General features: G+C 40.4%; 4 protein-coding genes across 4 annotated transcripts; all 4 read right to left on the bottom strand.

The window, feature by feature from the left end:
* Positions 1-3,640: 3,640 nt before the first annotated feature.
* Positions 3,641-4,642, bottom strand: LOC139136446 (mucin-5AC-like). Its single transcript, XM_070704171.1, has one exon. The coding sequence runs from the start codon at positions 4,640-4,642 to the stop codon at positions 3,641-3,643; it is 1,002 nt and encodes a 333-aa protein (XP_070560272.1).
* A 6,218-nt stretch (positions 4,643-10,860) lies between these two features.
* LOC139136445 (mucin-5AC-like) lies at positions 10,861-12,537 on the bottom strand. Its single transcript, XM_070704170.1, has one exon. It carries the CDS (start codon positions 12,535-12,537, stop codon positions 10,861-10,863), a length of 1,677 nt encoding a protein of 558 aa, XP_070560271.1.
* Positions 12,538-12,719: 182 nt separating this feature from the next.
* On the bottom strand, positions 12,720-13,819 carry LOC139136444 (mucin-5AC-like). The gene is made up of 2 exons (XM_070704169.1): positions 13,180-13,819; positions 12,720-12,943 (listed from the first exon to the last, which is right to left on the bottom strand). The coding sequence occupies exons 1-2, from the start codon at positions 13,817-13,819 to the stop codon at positions 12,720-12,722; spliced, it is 864 nt and encodes a 287-aa protein (XP_070560270.1).
* Positions 13,820-13,857: 38 nt separating this feature from the next.
* LOC139136443 (mucin-5AC-like) lies at positions 13,858-21,690 on the bottom strand. The gene is made up of 2 exons (XM_070704168.1): positions 21,544-21,690; positions 13,858-15,261 (listed from the first exon to the last, which is right to left on the bottom strand). Exons 1-2 carry the CDS (start codon positions 21,688-21,690, stop codon positions 13,858-13,860), a joined length of 1,551 nt encoding a protein of 516 aa, XP_070560269.1.
* Positions 21,691-22,456: the final 766 nt, after the last annotated feature.

Genomic DNA, 22,456 nt, shown 5'->3' with positions numbered 1-22,456 from the left:
CACTTGGTGTTGTTGACGTGTTGCATTGTGTTTCACAGAGAAGACGGATGGCATAGTTGAAGCAAAGACCACTTTGTTGGCTATGGAAACACAAGAATCCTTGCTGTAGATCACATGTCAGGGCAACCTGTCCCGTTTGGTTGTATGGTGTATGAGGTAGGTCCGATAATCTACATTCTATGTCAGTGGGTTGGTCACAGAATCCATAGGGACCTCTCAACTGGGCAAGGAGTTCAAACTCTCCAATGGAAGAGGGATCAAGTGTTCCACCGTTTTCATCGTCTAGCCATTCAGTCCATTCAAAACATAGATTGTTGAGATTTTGTTCTGCAGTCTTGACAGATTCCATACGAAGAAAAGTTGTTGATGATTGAGTGGCTGACTGAGTCACTGTATCATTGCCTGGAATAGTGGGAAAGGTTTGTGGATATTTGATCGATGTTGAAGTAAACTCTGTCATGTTTTCACTTGGTGTTGTTGACGTGTTGCATTGTGTTTCACAGAGAAGACGGATGGCATAGTTGAAGCAAAGACCACTTTGTTGGCTATGGAAACACAAGAATCCTTGCTGTAGATCACATGTCAGGGCAACCTGTCCCGTTTGGTTGTATGGTGTATGAGGTAGGTCCGATAATCTACATTCTATGTCAGTGGGTTGGTCACAGAATCCATAGGGACCTCTCAACTGGGCAAGGAGTTCAAACTCTCCAATGGAAGAGGGATCAAGTGTTCCACCGTTTTCATCGTCTAGCCATTCAGTCCATTCAAAACATAGATTGTTGAGATTTTGTTCTGCAGTCTTGACAGATTCCATACGAAGAAAAGTTGTTGATGATTGAGTGGCTGACTGAGTCACTCTATCATTGCCTGGAATAGTGGGAAAGGTTTGTGGATATTTGATCGATGTTGAAGTAAACTCTGTCATGTTTTCACTTGGTGTTGTTGACGTGTTGCATTGTGTTTGACAGAGAAGACGAATGGCATAGTTGAAGCAAAGACCACTTTGTTGGCTATGGAAACACAAGAATCCTTGCTGTAGATCACATGTCAGGGCAACCTGTCCCGTTTGGTTGTATGGTGTATGAGGTAGGTCCGATAATCTACATTCTATGTCAGTGGGTTGGTCACAGAATCCATAGGGACCTCTCAACTGGGCAAGGAGTTCAAACTCTCCAATGGAAGAGGGATCAAGTGTTCCACCGTTTTCATCGTCTAGCCATTCAGTCCATTCAAAACATAGATTGTTGAGATTTTGTTCTGCAGTCTTGACAGATTCCATACGAAGAAAAGTTGTTGATGATTGAGTGGCTGACTGAGTCACTGTATCATTGCCTGGAATAGTGGGAAAGGTTTGTGGATATTTGATCGATGTTGAAGTAAACTCTGTCATGTTTTCACTTGGTGTTGTTGACGTGTTGCATTGTGTTTCACAGAGAAGACGGATGGCATAGTTGAAGCAAAGACCACTTTGTTGGCTATGGAAACACAAGAATCCTTGCTGTAGATCACATGTCAGGGCAACCTGTCCCGTTTGGTTGTATGGTGTATGAGGTAGGTCCGATAATCTACATTCTATGTCAGTGGGTTGGTCACAGAATCCATAGGGACCTCTCAACTGGGCAAGGAGTTCAAACTCTCCAATGGAAGAGGGATCAAGTGTTCCACCGTTTTCATCGTCTAGCCATTCAGTCCATTCAAAACATAGATTGTTGAGATTTTGTTCTGCAGTCTTGACAGATTCCATACGAAGAAAAGTTGTTGATGATTGAGTGGCTGACTGAGTCACTCTATCATTGCCTGGAATAGTGGAAAGGTTTGTGGATATTTGATCGATGTTGAAGTAAACTCTGTCATGTTTTCACTTGGTGTTGTTGACGTGTTGCATTGTGTTTCACAGAGAAGACGGATGGCATAGTTGAAGCAAAGACCACTTTGTTGGCTATGGAAACACAAGAATCCTTGCTGTAGATCACATGTCAGGGCAACCTGTCCCGTTTGGTTGTATGGTGTATGAGGTAGGTCCGATAATCTACATTCTATGTCAGTGGGTTGGTCACAGAATCCATAGGGACCTCTCAACTGGGCAAGGAGTTCAAACTCTCCAATGGAAGAGGGATCAAGTGTTCCACCGTTTTCATCGTCTAGCCATTCAGTCCATTCAAAACATAGATTGTTGAGATTTTGTTCTGCAGTCTTGACAGATTCCATACGAAGAAAAGTTGTTGATGATTGAGTGGCTGACTGAGTCACTCTATCATTGCCTGGAATAGTGGGAAAGGTTTGTGGATATTTGATCGATGTTGAAGTAAACTCTGTCATGTTTTCACTTGGTGTTGTTGACGTGTTGCATTGTGTTTGACAGAGAAGACGGATGGCATAGTTGAAGCAAAGACCACTTTGTTGGCTATGGAAAACACAAGAATCCTTGCTGTAGATCACATGTCAGGGCAACCTGTCCCGTTTGGTTGTATGGTGTATGAGGTAGGTCCGATAATCTACATTCTATGTCAGTGGGTTGGTCACAGAATCCATAGGGACCTCTCAACTGGGCAAGGAGTTCAAACTCTCCAATGGAAGAGGGATCAAGTGTTCCACCGTTTTCATCGTCTAGCCATTCAGTCCATTCAAAACATAGATTGTTGAGATTTTGTTCTGCAGTCTTGACAGATTCCATACGAAGAAAAGTTGTTGATGATTGAGTGGCTGACTGAGTCACTGTATCATTGCCTGGAATAGTGGGAAAGGTTTGTGGATATTTGATCGATGTTGAAGTAAACTCTGTCATGTTTTCACTTGGTGTTGTTGACGTGTTGCATTGTGTTTGACAGAGAAGACGGATGGCATAGTTGAAGCAAAGAAAACTTTGTTGGCTATGGAAACACAAGAATCCTTGCTGTAGATTACATGTCAGGGCAACCTGTCCCGTTTGGTTGTATGGTGTATGAGGTACGTCAGATAATCTACATTCTATGTCAGTGGGTGGTCACAGAATCCATAGGGACCTCTCAACTGGGCAAGGAGTTCAAACTCTCCAATGGAAGAGGGATCAAGTGTTCCACCGTTTTTCATCGTCTAGCCATTCAGTCCATTCAAAACATAGATTGTCGAGATTTTGTTCTGCAGTCTTGACAGATTCCATATGAAGAAAAGTTGTTGATGATTGAGTGGCTGACTGAGTCACTCTATCATTGCCTGGAATAGTGGGAAAGGTTTGTGGATATTTGATCGATGTTGAAGTAAACTCTGTCATGTTTTCACTTGGTGTTGTTGACGTGTTGCATTGTGTTGACAGAGAAGACGGATGGCATAGTTGAAGCAAAGACCACTTTGTTGGCTATGGAAACACAAGAATCCTTGCTGTAGATTACATGTCAGGGCAACCTGTCCCGTTTGGTTGTATGGTGTATGAGGTACGTCAGATAATCTACATTCTATGTCAGTTGGTTGGTCACAGAATCCATAGGGACCTCTCAACTGGCCAAGGACTTCAAACTCTCCAATGGAAGAGGGATCAAGTGTTCCACCGTTTTCATCGTCTAGCCATTCAGTCCATTCAAAACATAGATTGTCGGATTTTGTTCTGCAGTCTTGACAGATTCCATATGAAGAAAAGTTGTTGATGATTGAGTGGCTGACTGAGTCACTCTATCATTGCCTGGAATAGTGGGAAAGGTTTGTGGATATTGATCGATGTTGAAGTAAACTCTGTCATGTTTTCACTTGGTGTTGTTGACGTGTTGCATTGTGTTTCACAGAGAAGACGGATGGCATAGTTGAAGCAAAGACCACTTTGTTGGCTATGGAAACACAAGAATCCTTGCTGTAGATCACATGTCAGGGCAACCTGTCCCGTTTGGTTGTATGGTGTATGAGGTAGGTCCGATAATCTACATTCTATGTCAGTGGGTTGGTCACAGAATCCATAGGGACCTCTCAACTGGGCAAGGAGTTCAAACTCTCCAATGGAAGAGGGATCAAGTGTTCCACCGTTTTCATCGTCTAGCCATTCAGTCCATTCAAAACATAGATTGTTGAGATTTTGTTCTGCAGTCTTGACAGATTCCATACGAAGAAAAGTTGTTGATGATTGAGTGGCTGACTGAGTCACTGTATCATTGCCTGGAATAGTGGGAAAGGTTTGTGGATATTTGATCGATGTTGAAGTAAACTCTGTCATGTTTTCACTTGGTGTTGTTGACGTGTTGCATTGTGTTTCACAGAGAAGACGGATGGCATAGTTGAAGCAAAGACCACTTTGTTGGCTATGGAAACACAAGAATCCTTGCTGTAGATCACATGTCAGGGCAACCTGTCCCGTTTGGTTGTATGGTGTATGAGGTAGGTCCGATAATCTACATTCTATGTCAGTGGGTTGGTCACAGAATCCATAGGGACCTCTCAACTGGGCAAGGAGTTCAAACTCTCCAATGGAAGAGGGATCAAGTGTTCCACCGTTTTCATCGTCTAGCCATTCAGTCCATTCAAAACATAGATTGTTGAGATTTTGTTCTGCAGTCTTGACAGATTCCATACGAAGAAAAGTTGTTGATGATTGAGTGGCTGACTGAGTCACTGTATCATTGCCTGGAATAGTGGGAAAGGTTTGTGGATATTTGATCGATGTTGAAGTAAACTCTGTCATGTTTTCACTTGGTGTTGTTGACGTGTTGCATTGTGTTTGACAGAGAAGACGGATGGCATAGTTGAAGCAAAGACCACTTTGTTGGCTATGGAAACACAAGAATCCTTGCTGTAGATCACATGTCAGGGCAACCTGTCCCGTTTGGTTGTATGGTGTATGAGGTACGTCAGATAATCTACATTCTATGTCAGTGGGTGGTCACAGAATCCATAGGGACCTCTCAACTGGGCAAGGAGTTCAAACTCTCCAATGGAAGAGGGATCAAGTGTTCCACCGTTTTCATAGTCTAGCCATTCAGTCCATTCAAAACATAGATTGTCGAGATTTTGTTCTGCAGTCTTGACAGATTCCATATGAAGAAAAGTTGTTGATGATTGAGTGGCTGACTGAGTCACTGTATCATTGCCTGGAATAGTGGGAAAGGTTTGTGGATATTTGATCGATGTTGAAGTAAACTCTGTCATGTTTTCACTTGGTGTTGTTGACGTGTTGCATTGTGTTTCACAGAGAAGACGGATGGCATAGTTGAAGCAAAGACCACTTTGTTGGCTATGGAAACACAAGAATCCTTGCTGTAGATCACATGTCAGGGCAACCTGTCCCGTTTGGTTGTATGGTGTATGAGGTAGGTCCGATAATCTACATTCTATGTCAGTGGGTTGGTCACAGAATCCATAGGGACCTCTCAACTGGGCAAGGAGTTCAAACTCTCCAATGGAAGAGGGATCAAGTGTTCCACCGTTTTCATCGTCTAGCCATTCAGTCCATTCAAAACATAGATTGTTGAGATTTTGTTCTGCAGTCTTGACAGATTCCATACGAAGAAAAGTTGTTGATGATTGAGTGGCTGACTGAGTCACTGTATCATTGCCTGGAATAGTGGGAAAGGTTTGTGGATATTTGATCGATGTTGAAGTAAACTCTGTCATGTTTTCACTTGGTGTTGTTGACGTGTGCATTGTGTTTGACAGAGAAGACGGATGGCATAGTTGAAGCAAAGACCACTTTGTTGGCTATGGAAACACAAGAATCCTTGCTGTAGATCACATGTCAGGGCAACCTGTCCCGTTTGGTTGTATGGTGTATGAGGTAGGTCCGATAATCTACATTCTATGTCAGTGGGTTGGTCACAGAATCCATAGGGACCTCTCAACTGGGCAAGGAGTTCAAACTCTCCAATGGAAGAGGGATCAAGTGTTCCACCGTTTTCATCGTCTAGCCATTCAGTCCATTCAAAACATAGATTGTTGAGATTTTGTTCTGCAGTCTTGACAGATTCCATACGAAGAAAAGTTGTTGATGATTGAGTGGCTGACTGAGTCACTGTATCATTGCCTGGAATAGTGGGAAAGGTTTGTGGATATTTGATCGATGTTGAAGTAAACTCTGTCATGTTTTCACTTGGTGTTGTTGACGTGTTGCATTGTGTTTCACAGAGAAGACGGATGGCATAGTTGAAGCAAAGACCACTTTGTTGGCTATGGAAACACAAGAATCCTTGCTGTAGATCACATGTCAGGGCAACCTGTCCCGTTTGGTTGTATGGTGTATGAGGTAGGTCCGATAATCTACATTCTATGTCAGTGGGTTGGTCACAGAATCCATAGGGACCTCTCAACTGGGCAAGGAGTTCAAACTCTCCAATGGAAGAGGGATCAAGTGTTCCACGTTTTCATCGTCTAGCCATTCAGTCCATTCAAAACATAGATTGTCGAGATTTTGTTCTGCAGTCTTGACAGATTCCATATGAAGAAAGTTGTTGATGATTGAGTGGCTGACTGAGTCACTCTATCATTGCCTGGAATAGTGGAAAAGGTTTGTGGATATTGATCGATGTTGAAGTAAACTCTGTCATGTTTTCACTTGGTGTTGTTGACGTGTTGCATTGTGTTTCACAGAGAAGACGGATGGCATAGTTGAAGCAAAGACCACTTTGTTGGCTATGGAAACACAAGAATCCTTGCTGTAGATCACATGTCAGGGCAACCTGTCCCGTTTGGTTGTATGGTGTATGAGGTAGGTCCGATAATCTACATTCTATGTCAGTGGGTTGGTCACAGAATCCATAGGGACCTCTCAACTGGGCAAGGAGTTCAAACTCTCCAATGGAAGAGGGATCAAGTGTTCCACCGTTTTCATCGTCTAGCCATTCAGTCCATTCAAAACATAGATTGTTGAGATTTTGTTCTGCAGTCTTGACAGATTCCATATAAGAAAGTTGTTGATGATTGAGTGGCTGACTGAGTCACTCTATCATTGCCTGGAATAGTGGGAAAGGTTTGTGGATATTTGATCGATGTTGAAGTAAACTCTGTCATGTTTTCACTTGGTGTTGTTGACGTGTTGCATTGTGTTTCACAGAGAAGACGGATGGCATAGTTGAAGCAAAGACCACTTTGTTGGCTATGGAAACACAAGAATCCTTGCTGTAGATCACATGTCAGGGCAACCTGTCCCGTTTGGTTGTATGGTGTATGAGGTAGGTCCGATAATCTACATTCTATGTCAGTGGGTTGGTCACAGAATCCATAGGGACCTCTCAACTGGGCAAGGAGTTCAAACTCTCCAATGGAAGAGGGATCAAGTGTTCCACCGTTTTCATCGTCTAGCCATTCAGTCCATTCAAAACATAGATTGTTGAGATTTTGTTCTGCAGTCTTGACAGATTCCATACGAAGAAAAGTTGTTGATGATTGAGTGGCTGACTGAGTCACTGTATCATTGCCTGGAATAGTGGGAAAGGTTTGTGGATATTTGATCGATGTTGAAGTAAACTCTGTCATGTTTTCACTTGGTGTTGTTGACGTGTTGCATTGTGTTTCACAGAGAAGACGGATGGCATAGTTGAAGCAAAGACCACTTTGTTGGCTATGGAAACACAAGAATCCTTGCTGTAGATCACATGTCAGGGCAACCTGTCCCGTTTGGTTGTATGGTGTATGAGGTAGGTCCGATAATCTACATTCTATGTCAGTGGGTTGGTCACAGAATCCATAGGGACCTCTCAACTGGGCAAGGAGTTCAAACTCTCCAATGGAAGAGGGATCAAGTGTTCCACCGTTTTCATCGTCTAGCCATTCAGTCCATTCAAAACATAGATTGTTGAGATTTTGTTCTGCAGTCTTGACAGATTCCATACGAAGAAAAGTTGTTGATGATTGAGTGGCTGACTGAGTCACTCTATCATTGCCTGGAATAGTGGGAAAGGTTTGTGGATATTTGATCGATGTTGAAGTAAACTCTGTCATGTTTTCACTTGGTGTTGTTGACGTGTTGCATTGTGTTTCACAGAGAAGACGGATGGCATAGTTGAAGCAAAGACCACTTTGTTGGCTATGGAAACACAAGAATCCTTGCTGTAGATCACATGTCAGGGCAACCTGTCCCGTTTGGTTGTATGGTGTATGAGGTAGGTCCGATAATCTACATTCTATGTCAGTGGGTTGGTCACAGAATCCATAGGGACCTCTCAACTGGGCAAGGAGTTCAAACTCTCCAATGGAAGAGGGATCAAGTGTTCCACCGTTTTCATCGTCTAGCCATTCAGTCCATTCAAAACATAGATTGTTGAGATTTTGTTCTGCAGTCTTGACAGATTCCATACGAAGAAAAGTTGTTGATGATTGAGTGGCTGACTGAGTCACTGTATCATTGCCTGGAATAGTGGGAAAGGTTTGTGGATATTTGATCGATGTTGAAGTAAACTCTGTCATGTTTTCACTTGGTGTTGTTGACGTGTTGCATTGTGTTTCACAGAGAAGACGGATGGCATAGTTGAAGCAAAGACCACTTTGTTGGCTATGGAAACACAAGAATCCTTGCTGTAGATCACATGTCAGGGCAACCTGTCCCGTTTGGTTGTATGGTGTATGAGGTAGGTCCGATAATCTACATTCTATGTCAGTGGGTTGGTCACAGAATCCATAGGGACCTCTCAACTGGGCAAGGAGTTCAAACTCTCCAATGGAAGAGGGATCAAGTGTTCCACCGTTTTCATCGTCTAGCCATTCAGTCCATTCAAAACATAGATTGTTGAGATTTTGTTCTGCAGTCTTGACAGATTCCATACGAAGAAAAGTTGTTGATGATTGAGTGGCTGACTGAGTCACTCTATCATTGCCTGGAATAGTGGGAAAGGTTTGTGGATATTTGATCGATGTTGAAGTAAACTCTGTCATGTTTTCACTTGGTGTTGTTGACGTGTTGCATTGTGTTTGACAGAGAAGACGGATGGCATAGTGAAGCAAAGACCACTTTGTTGGCTATGGAAACACAAGAATCCTTGCTGTAGATCACATGTCAGGGCAACCTGTCCCGTTTGGTTGTATGGTGTATGAGGTAGGTCCGATAATCTACATTCTATGTCAGTGGGTTGGTCACAGAATCCATAGGGACCTCTCAACTGGGCAAGGAGTTCAAACTCTCCAATGGAAGAGGGATCAAGTGTTCCACCGTTTTCATCGTCTAGCCATTCAGTCCATTCAAAACATAGATTGTTGAGATTTTGTTCTGCAGTCTTGACAGATTCCATACGAAGAAAAGTTGTTGATGATTGAGTGGCTGACTGAGTCACTGTATCATTGCCTGGAATAGTGGGAAAGGTTTGTGGATATTTGATCGATGTTGAAGTAAACTCTGTCATGTTTTCACTTGGTGTTGTTGACGTGTTGCATTGTGTTTCACAGAGAAGACGGATGGCATAGTTGAAGCAAAGACCACTTTGTTGGCTATGGAAACACAAGAATCCTTGCTGTAGATCACATGTCAGGGCAACCTGTCCCGTTTGGTTGTATGGTGTATGAGGTAGGTCCGATAATCTACATTCTATGTCAGTGGGTTGGTCACAGAATCCATAGGGACCTCTCAACTGGGCAAGGAGTTCAAACTCTCCAATGGAAGAGGGATCAAGTGTTCCACCGTTTTCATCGTCTAGCCATTCAGTCCATTCAAACATAGATTGTCGAGATTTTGTTCTGCAGTCTTGACAGATTCCATATGAAGAAAAGTTGTTGATGATTGAGTGGCTGACTGAGTCACTGTATCATTGCCTGGAATAGTGGGAAAGGTTTGTGGATATTTGATCGATGTTGAAGTAAACTCTGTCATGTTTTCACTTGGTGTTGTTGACGTGTTGCATTGTGTTTCACAGAGAAGACGGATGGCATAGTTGAAGCAAAGACCACTTTGTTGGCTATGGAAACACAAGAATCCTTGCTGTAGATCACATGTCAGGGCAACCTGTCCCGTTTGGTTGTATGGTGTATGAGGTAGGTCCGATAATCTACATTCTATGTCAGTGGGTTGGTCACAGAATCCATAGGGACCTCTCAACTGGGCAAGGAGTTCAAACTCTCCAATGGAAGAGGGATCAAGTGTTCCACCGTTTTCATCGTCTAGCCATTCAGTCCATTCAAAACATAGATTGTTGAGATTTTGTTCTGCAGTCTTGACAGATTCCATACGAAGAAAAGTTGTTGATGATTGAGTGGCTGACTGAGTCACTGTATCATTGCCTGGAATAGTGGGAAAGGTTTGTGGATATTTGATTGATGTTGAAGTAAACTCTGTCATGTTTTCACTTGGTGTTGTTGACGTGTTGCATTGTGTTTGACAGAGAAGACGGATGGCATAGTTGAAGCAAAGACCACTTTGTTGGCTATGGAAACACAAGAATCCTTGCTGTAGATCACATGTCAGGGCAACCTGTCCCGTTTGGTTGTATGGTGTATGAGGTACGTCAGATAATCTACATTCTATGTCCATGGGTTGGTCACAGAATCCATAGGGACCTCTCAACTGGGCAAGGAGTTCAAACTCTCCAATGGAAGAGGGATCAAGTGTTCCACCGTTTTCATCGTCTAGCCATTCAGTCCATTCAAAACATAGATTGTCGAGATTTTGTTCTGCAGTCTTGACAGATTCCATATGAAGAAAAGTTGTTGATGATTGAGTGGCTGACTGAGTCACTGTATCATTGCCTGGAATAGTGGGAAAGGTTTGTGGATATTTGATCGATGTTGAAGTAAACTCTGTCATGTTTTCACTTGGTGTTGTTGACGTGTTGCATTGTGTTTCACAGAGAAGACGGATGGCATAGTTGAAGCAAAGACCACTTTGTTGGCTATGGAAACACAAGAATCCTTGCTGTAGATTACATGTCAGGGCAACCTGTCCCGTTTGGTTGTATGGTGTATGAGGTACGTCAGATAATCTACATTCTATGTCAGTTGGTTGGTCACAGAATCCATAGGGACCTTCAACTGGGCAAGGAGTTCAAACTCTCCAATGGAAGAGGGATCAAGTGTTCCACCGTTTTCATCGTCTAGCCATTCAGTCCATTCAAACCATAGATTGTCGAGATTTTGTTCTGCAGTCTTGACAGATTCCATATGAAGAAAAGTTGTTGATGATTGAGTGGCTGACTGAGTCACTGTATCATTGCCTGGAATAGTGGGAAAGGTTTGTGGATATTTGATCGATGTTGAAGTAAACTCTGTCATGTTTTCACTTGGTGTTGTTGACGTGTTGCATTGTGTTTCACAGAGAAGACGGATGGCATAGTTGAAGCAAAGACCACTTTGTTGGCTATGGAAACACAAGAATCCTTGCTGTAGATCACATGTCAGGGCAACCTGTCCCGTTTGGTTGTATGGTGTATGAGGTAGGTCCGATAATCTACATTCTATGTCAGTGGGTTGGTCACAGAATCCATAGGGACCTCTCAACTGGGCAAGGAGTTCAAACTCTCCAATGGAAGAGGGATCAAGTGTTCCACCGTTTTCATCGTCTAGCCATTCAGTCCATTCAAAACATAGATTGTTGAGATTTTGTTCTGCAGTCTTGACAGATTCCATACGAAGAAAAGTTGTTGATGATTGAGTGGCTGACTGAGTCACTCTATCATTGCCTGGAATAGTGGAAAAGGTTTGTGGATATTTGATCGATGTTGAAGTAAACTCTGTCATGTTTTCACTTGGTGTTGTTGACGTGTTGCATTGTGTTTCACAGAGAAGACGGATGGCATAGTTGAAGCAAAGACCACTTTGTTGGCTATGGAAACACAAGAATCCTTGCTGTAGATCACATGTCAGGGCAACCTGTCCCGTTTGGTTGTATGGTGTATGAGGTAGGTCCGATAATCTACATTCTATGTCAGTGGGTTGGTCACAGAATCCATAGGGACCTCTCAACTGGGCAAGGAGTTCAAACTCTCCAATGGAAGAGGGATCAAGTGTTCCACCGTTTTCATCGTCTAGCCATTCAGTCCATTCAAAACATAGATTGTCGAGATTTTGTTCTGCAGTCTTGAAAGATTCCATATGAAGAAAAGTTGTTGATGATTGAGTGGCTGACTGAGTCACTCTATCATTGCCTGGAATAGTGGGAAAGGTTTGTGGATATTTGATCGATGTTGAAGTAAACTCTGTCATGTTTTCACTTGGTGTTGTTGACGTGTTGCATTGTGTTTGACAGAGAAGACGGATGGCATAGTTGAAGCAAAGACCACTTTGTTGGCTATGGAAACACAAGAATCCTTGCTGTAGATTACATGTCAGGGCAACCTGTCCCGTTTGGTTGTATGGTGTATGAGGTAGGTCAGATAATCTACATTCTATGTCCATGGGTTGGTCACAGAATCCATAGGGACCTCTCAACTGGGCAAGGAGTTCAAACTCTCCAATGGAAGAGGGATCAAGTGTTCCACCGTTTTCATCGTCTAGCCATTCAGTCCATTCAAAACATAGATTGTCGAGATTTTGTTCTGCAGTCTTGACAGATTCCATATGAAGAAAAGTTGTTGATGATTGAGTGGCTGACTGAGTCACTCTATCATTGCCTGGAATAGTGGGAAAGGTTTGTGGATATTTGATCGATGTTGAAGTAAACTCTGTCATGTTTTCACTTGGTATTGTTGACGTGTTGCATTGTGTTTGACAGAGAAGACGGATGGCATAGTTGAAGCAAAGACCACTTTGTTGGCTATGGAAACACAAGAATCCTTGCTGTAGATCACATGTCAGGGCAACCTGTCCCGTTTGGTTGTATGGTGTATGAGGTAGGTCAGATAATCTACATTCTATTCAGTGGGTTGGTCACAGAATCCATAGGGACCTCTCAACTGGGCAAGGAGTTCAAACTCTCCAATGGAAGAGGGATCAAGTGTTCCACCGTTTTCATCGTCTAGCCATTCAGTCCATTCAAAACATAGATTGTTGAGATTTTGTTGTGCAGTCTTGACAGATTCCATATGAAGAAAAGTTGTTGATGATTGAGTGGCTGACTGAGTCACTCTATCATTGCCTGGAATAGTGGAAAGGTTTGTGGATATTTGATCGATGTTGAAGTAAACTCTGTCATGTTTTCACTTGGTGTTGTTGACGTGTTGCATTGTGTTTCACAGAGAAGACGGATGGCATAGTTGAAGCAAAGACCACTTTGTTGGCTATGGAAACACAAGAATCCTTGCTGTAGATCACATGTCAGGGCAACCTGTCCCGTTTGGTTGTATGGTGTATGAGGTAGGTCCGATAATCTACATTCTATGTCAGTGGGTTGGTCACAGAATCCATAGGGACCTCTCAACTGGGCAAGGAGTTCAAACTCTCCAATGGAAGAGGGATCAAGTGTTCCACCGTTTTCATCGTCTAGCCATTCAGTCCATTCAAAACATAGATTGTTGAGATTTTGTTCTGCAGTCTTGACAGATTCCATACGAAGAAAAGTTGTTGATGATTGAGTGGCTGACTGAGTCACTCTATCATTGCCTGGAATAGTGGGAAAGGTTTGTGGATATTTGATTGATGTTGAAGTAAACTCTGTCATGTTTTCACTTGGTGTTGTTGACGTGTTGCATTGTGTTTCACAGAGAAGACGGATGGCATAGTTGAAGCAAAGACCACTTTGTTGGCTATGGAAACACAAGAATCCTTGCTGTAGATCACATGTCAGGGCAACCTGTCCCGTTTGGTTGTATGGTGTATGAGGTAGGTCCGATAATCTACATTCTATGTCAGTGGGTTGGTCACAGAATCCATAGGGACCTCTCAACTGGGCAAGGAGTTCAAACTCTCCAATGGAAGAGGGATCAAGTGTTCCACCGTTTTCATCGTCTAACCATTCAGTCCATTCAAAACATAGATTGTCGAGATTTTGTTCTGCAGTCTTGACAGATTCCATATGAAGAAAAGTTGTTGATGATTGAGTGGCTGACTGAGTCACTCTATCATTGCCTGGAATAGTGGAAAGGTTTGTGGATATTTGATCGATGTTGAAGTAAACTCTGTCATGTTTTCACTTGGTGTTGTTGACGTGTTGCATTGTGTTTCACAGAGAAGACGGATGGCATAGTTGAAGCAAAGACCACTTTGTTGGCTATGGAAACACAAGAATCCTTGCTGTAGATCACATGTCAGGGCAACCTGTCCCGTTTGGTTGTATGGTGTATGAGGTAGGTCCGATAATCTACATTCTATGTCAGTGGGTTGGTCACAGAATCCATAGGGACCTCTCAACTGGGCAAGGAGTTCAAACTCTCCAATGGAAGAGGGATCAAGTGTTCCACCGTTTTCATCGTCTAGCCATTCAGTCCATTCAAAACATAGATTGTTGAGATTTTGTTCTGCAGTCTTGACAGATTCCATACGAAGAAAAGTTGTTGATGATTGAGTGGCTGACTGAGTCACTCTATCATTGCCTGGAATAGTGGGAAAGGTTTGTGGATATTTGATCGATGTTGAAGTAAACTCTGTCATGTTTTCACTTGGTGTTGTTGACGTGTTGCATTGTGTTTGACAGAGAAGACGGATGGCATAGTTGAAGCAAAGACCACTTTGTTGGCTATGGAAACACAAGAATCCTTGCTGTAGATCACATGTCAGGGCAACCTGTCCCGTTTGGTTGTATGGTGTATGAGGTAGGTCAGATAATCTACATTCTATGTCCATGGGTTGGTCACAGAATCCATAGGGACCTCTCAACTGGGCAAGGAGTTCAAACTCTCCAATGGAAGAGGGATCAAGTGTTCCACCGTTTTCATCGTCTAGCCATTCAGTCCATTCAAAACATAGATTGTCGAGATTTTGTTCTGCAGTCTTGACAGATTCCATATGAAGAAAAGTTGTTGATGATTGAGTGGCTGACTGAGTCACTCTATCAGTGCCTGGAATAGTGGGAAAGGTTTGTGGATATTTGATCGATGTTGAAGTAAACTCTGTCATGTTTTCACTTGGTGTTGTTGACGTGTTGCATTGTGTTTGACAGAGAAGACGGATGGCATAGTTGAAGCAAAGACCACTTTGTTGGCTATGGAAACACAAGAATCCTTGCTGTAGATCACATGTCAGGGCAACCTGTCCCGTTTGGTTGTATGGTGTATGAGGTAGGTCCGATAATCTACATTCTATGTCAGTGGGTTGGTCACAGAATCCATAGGGACCTCTCAACTGGGCAAGGAGTTCAAACTCTCCAATGGAAGAGGGATCAAGTGTTGCCCCATTATCATCATCTATCCACTCAGTCCACTCAAAGCATGGATTGTTGACAGTCTGTGAAACAATCTCTGCAGCTTCTGTTACCCTCCATTCGTTTCCTTCTGACAAATATTCAAAGTGAATTTGATTCTATGGAAATATGAGGTTTAAGAAAAATAATGAATATTATAATATTTTGAGTTTTTAGAATGTAATACATACATATAGAATATTCTTTATATATGTAATGCTGATTTTTGAATTTCTATTACAAAAATTGCTTGATCATTGTTTTCGGTTTATATATATATATATATATATATATATATATATATATATATATATATATTATATATATATATATATACACATACTCAGATCCACACAGAGACACAGATATACACACACACATATATTATATATATATATATATATATACATATACATATATATACACATATATATAATATATATATATATATTATATATATATTATATATATATATATATATATATGTGTGTGTGTGTGTGTGTGTGTGTGTGTGTTTGTCATATATATACACGGTAAATAATTGCAATAATACCAATCCATAATCCAATGACAGTAGGTCAGAATTCGCAAGACAATAGTTGTAAACATAGACACAAAACAGCACAGAACAGACAGTAAATAGACGGTACACGAACAAAGTCATATTATGAAAGAAATATATATGGACCTATATATATATATATGGAAAATAGTAAGCGCAATTGAAAACAGGAGTTAGGCATTACTCAGAGTTTTTGTGCTACACATATTCTCTGTAGCTGGTTCAATTTATCTTATCTTCGTTACTGTTGCTTTGCTCCTGTTGTTGCCCGTTTTGTTGTACGTGTACTTGACTCCATTATTTGTGTATTCACATAGTTAGCTGGCTGGTTCCATTCCCTTGAGAAGGGACATTATAATCGGACAGGAGGTATCTGTTCTCATTTTGACACTTTGAAATGAGCACCAATCGCTTGTTTAGCAGGTTAAGCTTCTCAGCATTGATGGTGAGCAGTTCTTCTTTCAGGCAAAGGTTAAATCTCTTTGTAGCATTCGAGTAAGCAGCAGCGTGGCACAAAACAGACCAGCTGGTTGAGTATTGAATATTTTTGTTCTTCAGGTTTCATTGGAAATTTCTGTACTTGTTTTGCACTTTTCGTTGGTGAACGAGTGTAGGTAGTTGTAGAAGCGGGTTTGAAAAGGATTGTCTGTGAGGCCAATGTAATTTTTGCTGCTACCATCATTCGCCATATCTTGGCATTGTAAATGATATTCTTTGTTTGGCATTCGCCTCTGAGCGGGCATGTATTTGTGGCCTTAGAATCGCACTCAGTTTTATTAGGTTCAGCGCGGTGTTTGCTAGAGAACTGCTTGTTTTGTGATTTTGTTATGTGTGCAATGTTTCCCATACACCTATAGCTAACTTGACATTGTTCTTGTTGAGGATTTCATAGACCTTTGATTCTTTTGGAAACGTGCTTCTCGAGAGGCGGAGGAATATTTTTCCGATGTTAGTCTCAACACTTTTGTTGAAGGCTGGATTGAACCAGATGATGTTACGTTGTCTCTTCCCTATTGCCTGGCCTTTAAATTCATTTTCCGTTGTGCATTTTATCTCCTCGTCATAGCCGCTTGCCTTGAGGGCGTTGTTTTAGATTGGTGCTACTTTGTTGAAGATCTGTTCATCGCTTGAGAGCGCCGATATACGCTTGCTTATCGCGGACGGTAGGTTTTTGTTGATCACAGGCGGATGATTGGACTGTTTATGAATATATACTGGTAGTCGTTTGGCTTTCTATACGGAGAGTACTTTCCATCTGAGAGGTCCTATGTTAGATCCAAGTCGTTAACTAATTTTAAGTTCGTCTCGATAGTTATTTTCAGTCCTATATCGCCGAAAGGTGATGTAATTTCTTTCTTTATTCTCCCTGCCTTGTTACCTGACATATTTTTGAAGACAGTGAGGCCGTCGTCTCTGTTTTTGTCGTATTTTTGTGCAAGGATGTTTAGAATGTCGAGACCTATCAGTTTAGATATTTTCTCTCCGTCATAACTCCCCATTGTGATGTGAAACATATCTTTCTTGTCTCATTTCGTCCATGGCTGATCTTTATCAAATAGAAGCGATTTACTGGCGTTAATTATGAAGTTCATATTCTCATCGGATATTACAGTGTACAGTTTCGCAAAACACAGGGACTTGCGTAGAATTTCTTCTGAGATTGACGGTTCGTCTACCTTTGTCTGGTATTGCCTTGAACAAGTTTATCACTGATGTTGAATTTCTTCATTGATTGACGCCAATGGATCATGTGGAATCACGCATAAGAGAGTTAAGAACATGCAGAACCACTCGCGGAACAACAGAAGCAAAGCAACGGAAACATTCAAAGATGAGATAAAATTAACGCAATCATACCAATCCATAATCCAATGACACTAGGTCAGAATTCGTAGACAATAGTTGTAAACATAGACACAAAACAGCACAGAACAGACAGTAAATAGGCGTACACAACAAAGTCATATTCATGAAAGAAAGATATATGGACCTCTGGCCAAAAGACCAAGAAGTGATATCAGGTGTTTCGAAAATAGTAAGCACATCCTGCCCCACATGTGGCACCCGCCATATATCAATCTGTAAGTCAGATAGGTAGTGGTCACTAACTAAGGCCCAATGTCACCGATGCCATCAGCGATCATTTGTCGAAGAGAGATATAGTATTTATCTACCAGCTTGCGATACCTGCCAAAAAAGCGTTTGAATGTAGAGACAAGTCTTGCTCTGGTGTAACCTTGATTTAACAGTTTGTAAGAGAGATGGCCATGTCTCTCTACAAAATCACCATATGAACTGCATGCTCTAGCATATCGAATAAGCTGGGAAATGTATACCCCATAAGCTGGTGAGAGTGGAATATTACAGTTATGAAGTGTGGAAAATTGATGATACTAAAGTTGAAATCATCTCTCTTGTCATATAGCCTTGTAGAAAGGTGACCATTAGAGCCAAATTCAAGTAAAATGTCCAGATATGAAGCAGAAGAGGCCGTTTCTGTAGTTTCTTTAATCTCCAATTCTGGAGGATAAATCATAGCGAGATATTTACTGAATTTAGAGTTATTCATTGAAATAACATCGTCTATGTATCTATATGTTAGGTTGAAAGTTCTAGCTACAGAGACCTTTTTCTGTTTGATTAGGTTCTGGATAAATTCTGCCTCGTATGAGAACAGAAATAAGTCGGCAAGCAAGGGAGCACAGTTAGTGCCCATAGGAATTCCTATACACTGTTGGAAAATGTGTCCTCCAAATTCTACAAATATGTTGTCAATGAGGAAATCGAACCATTCGTCTGATGATTGCTACAGAGAATATATGTATCGTGAAACGCTGAGTAACTCCTAAGTCCTAATAATCCTTCCTGCATGTAAGATTCGCGACAATAAAGTATATACCTGCCGGTGAAGGGGTTATTGCTACAATATTATATCAACGTTTGTGTTTATGATGTTGAACATTGTTTTCTCCCTCGTTATAGCACCTAAATATTGAGCTATTGCAGTTGAACGGAAATTCAGTCCCTGGGACCAAGTATTGTTGACAAGGAGGATATATTTTCACTCAGCCATAGCAGCGGGAAAGGCAGAGGATAGAAAGTGTCAACTGATTTGACAAAGCACAAAAGTAAATGTTCTAAAAAGACAATTCTAATAGCAATATTCAAAAGTTTACACTACTCCTGTATCTCTACGTATTTAATCGTTTTAAGCAGTTCTGAGGCAACGTTCCCTGCTATCTCAACACACACACACACACACACCCACACACACACACACACACACACACACACACACACACACACACTTCTGTCCCTTCTTATTAAGTTTCTATGCTAGTTTAGTGGCTCGTTCTATCACTTGTAAAACAGACTCATCTTTAGCTCACGTGTTCACACACGTGAGCTAATGTCATAGCGATGTCTGTTTGTCTCTCTGTCCGTTTTTGTGTGTGTGTTTCTGTCTGTCTGTTTACACGATAATTCAAAAACGCCTGAACAGATTCAAGTCAGATTTTGTAGATAGGCTAATGCCACTTGCAAGAACTGATCAGATTTTGGTCAGTGTAGTGTTTCAACACTATCTCACATCTGTTCACTTCTATCAAGTATATTGACTCATCCGTGAGTCAATATACTGACTTGACAATCACATTACACGGATAAAGCAGCCATGACGTGATATGTTACAGTCTTTACTCTCAGACAATAAAGTAAGCAGTTCTAGTTTAGACATCAAGCCTACAACAGTGTCTGTCCCTGTGTCCACACACATCACACACAGACACATCAACATTAGTATGGCTTGCATAATAATGAAGTTATGAAATATCATTTCTTTTTCATATAATGGTTTCCTATGGAGATGGTAATGGCTGTGTTGACATATATCAAGAAATATTGTACAAAATTTCATCACAATTTTGACAAGATTACAATCTCAGAACACTATGATGATACTGTATGTGTCATATCAATTTTCTGCTCATTTGCCTATTTCATGAACTGTTGTTATTAGTGATGTAACTCCGAAATTCCTACACAAATTTGATAATACATGCAACAAATATTGATCTGATGTATATTCAATTGTACTTAGAAGCATTGGGCAGTGTCAAGTTAATAAATAGCTCATTTGCATATTTTATGAAGTTTTGTAATTATTCAGATAACTCCGAAATAACTGCACCAAATGTGATAACATCTGCTGCAAAAACTGATCCAACATATATCTAACTGTGGTAAAAGCATTTGGTAGTGTGAAGTTAATTAAGGGCTCATTTGCATATTTAATGAAATTTGCAATTAAGTATACAACTTTGAAATTACGGCACCCTATTTGGTGGAACCTGCTACAGATATTGATCTGATAAACATCTAATTGTACCGAAAAGCATTGGGCAGTGTCAAGTTAATAAATAGCTCATTTGTATATTTCATGAAGTTTTGTAATTAGTCATGTAACTCCAAAATAAATGCACCAAATTTGATGAAATCTCCTGCAGATACTGAGCCGACAGATATCTGACTGTGTTGTAAAGCATGTAGTAGTGTGAAGTTAATTAAGGGTTCATTTACATATTTAATGAACTTCGTAATTAGGTATATTACTCTAAAATTATGGCACCAAATTTGGTGAAACCTGCTACAGATATTGATCTGAAATATATCTAATTGTGTTTTGAAACATTAAGAATTGTCAAGTTAATTAAGGGTTCATTTGCATATTTAATGAACTTTGTAATTAGCGATATTACTCCAAAATTACAACATTAAATTTGATGAAACGTGCTACATATGTTGGTCTGATAGATTTCTAATTGTCCCATGAAGCATTGAGCAGTGTCAATTTAATAAACAGCTCATTTTCATTTTTAAAAAAAGTTTTGTAATTAGTGATTTAACTCTGAGAGTAACGTACAAAAGTTGACGGAACCTGCTACATGTAACGATATAACAGACATTTGATTGTTCAGTGAAGCGTACTACCATTAATGAAGCTGTTGTAAAACACGTGAGCACATTCACTTCACATCTGATTACCACATCCGGCTTTAGCTATCGTCCAATCAGAACAATGCGTATATATGGCACTACAAAATGTAACAGCCTGCTCGGCACGTGTGTCAATTTTAGTCACTCAATAAGGCACGTTTTAGCATTCATTTTTTCCCGACATGTACAGCTGTTGTCAGTTAAATCACTGGCGATTAGCATCAGGCTCTCTTTTGTATCAAAGTTGTCAAACAGCTTATGGTGAATTTGGCATTGAAGTGCAGCGCAATGGGGAAGATGGATATATTTTATGTGCACATTTACGGGTCATGTGGACGCCTACCTGTTACTTAAATCATTTGTCCATACAATTTGAGCCACTGAAACGGCATCCGCGCAAATTGTCAGTATATCATCAACAAATCAGGCAAGTATTTATTTAGGCCTGTTTTAAAAACTATCAACATCATAATGTTTATTAGAGCCTTATTTAATCAATGCAATTGGCCGCATCTACAGTAAACAATGCAAACGTTAATCAGATGGGTTTTGCCTATTCTTGTTCCAATATAACGTTTGACGATGTGCGTGTCACTGAAAAAGCAAGTTTTCCTGAATGCATCTAAAAAGCTCAGTATGTGTTTCTCTTCCAGGAAAATATTATGTTCAGTGGCTGATCACAAACATGATATGTTGTTTGTAATCCAGATAACGTAATGATTTAATCGTTGGAGATAGATTGTTTTAATTTTTACAAAATAAAAAACGATAAAGAAATAACTGAGAATTCAAATATACAGTAGAAGGTTGTGAAAATATTAGTTTTGCTAAAGAAAATACCTACCTGACCAAAAGTACCACTCACATTGGAAATTAAAATGGTGATGAATGTCAGTAGAATTTTGTTTACATGATGTTTTCTTGTGATTGAAGACAGCCATAGACCACGATACTGCCTCAGCATGCACTCAAACGCTATTGCAGTCGCCATTGTTTCATTTCCACTTCTCAAGTACAGATTTCTTTCTTCCCCAGAAATGGTTCTTATTTGTTTACCTACGATAACGTAAACCAGCAAAATCATCAATTTAAATTATGTGTGTATGGTTAGTATTATTTTGTTCATATTTTAAAGTACCTTATTCTTTTTATGATATGTTGTTGAAGAACATCGTAAATCACAAATTATTAATAAATTATTAAAGTTTAATGTATTCGTGAAAGACACATTTTAGAGAATGCTTACTAAATTAAATTACATTGTCTTCCTCATAAAATGTTTTAACATTTCCCGTGTCAATTTCAAAATCACTCTCATAACCCTCTCATTATACACTGGTAATGTTTTCATCGCAGCGGAGGACGTTTTTATTCTGTATCTCTTCATTCAGGAAAAAAGCGTCACACATGAATTTCTTTAAAGATATACAAGGCCGAAAGAACCCAGTTGTCAAAATTCAGAAGTTTTGTCCACAGGACCAAGAATTTTTCTCAAATTTATGTGAACCAAAATTTCTTTTCGCGGTAACTTAAAGTTTCTAACAAAGTTTTAGGGCCAATGTATAAAACACCTCATGGGAAATAAGTTGATAAAAATACACCTATTGAAAATACCAATCAAAAGTTTCTGTATATCAATCAAATATTTTGACTTGCAATCAAATGTGATCCCAACCTCTAACATTTATGTCGAGTAGTTTATTTCCGTTTAAAAAGCAAGTACTAAGGTTCATAATCAATATTTACATCGCTCAAAT

The sequence above is a fragment of the Ptychodera flava genome, chromosome 7 (assembly GCF_041260155.1).
Source record: "Ptychodera flava strain L36383 chromosome 7, AS_Pfla_20210202, whole genome shotgun sequence".
Taxonomy (NCBI): Eukaryota; Metazoa; Hemichordata; class Enteropneusta; family Ptychoderidae; genus Ptychodera; species Ptychodera flava.
The sequence above is the reverse complement of the archived record's forward strand: the minus strand, read 5'-3'. Positions and strand labels throughout refer to the sequence as shown.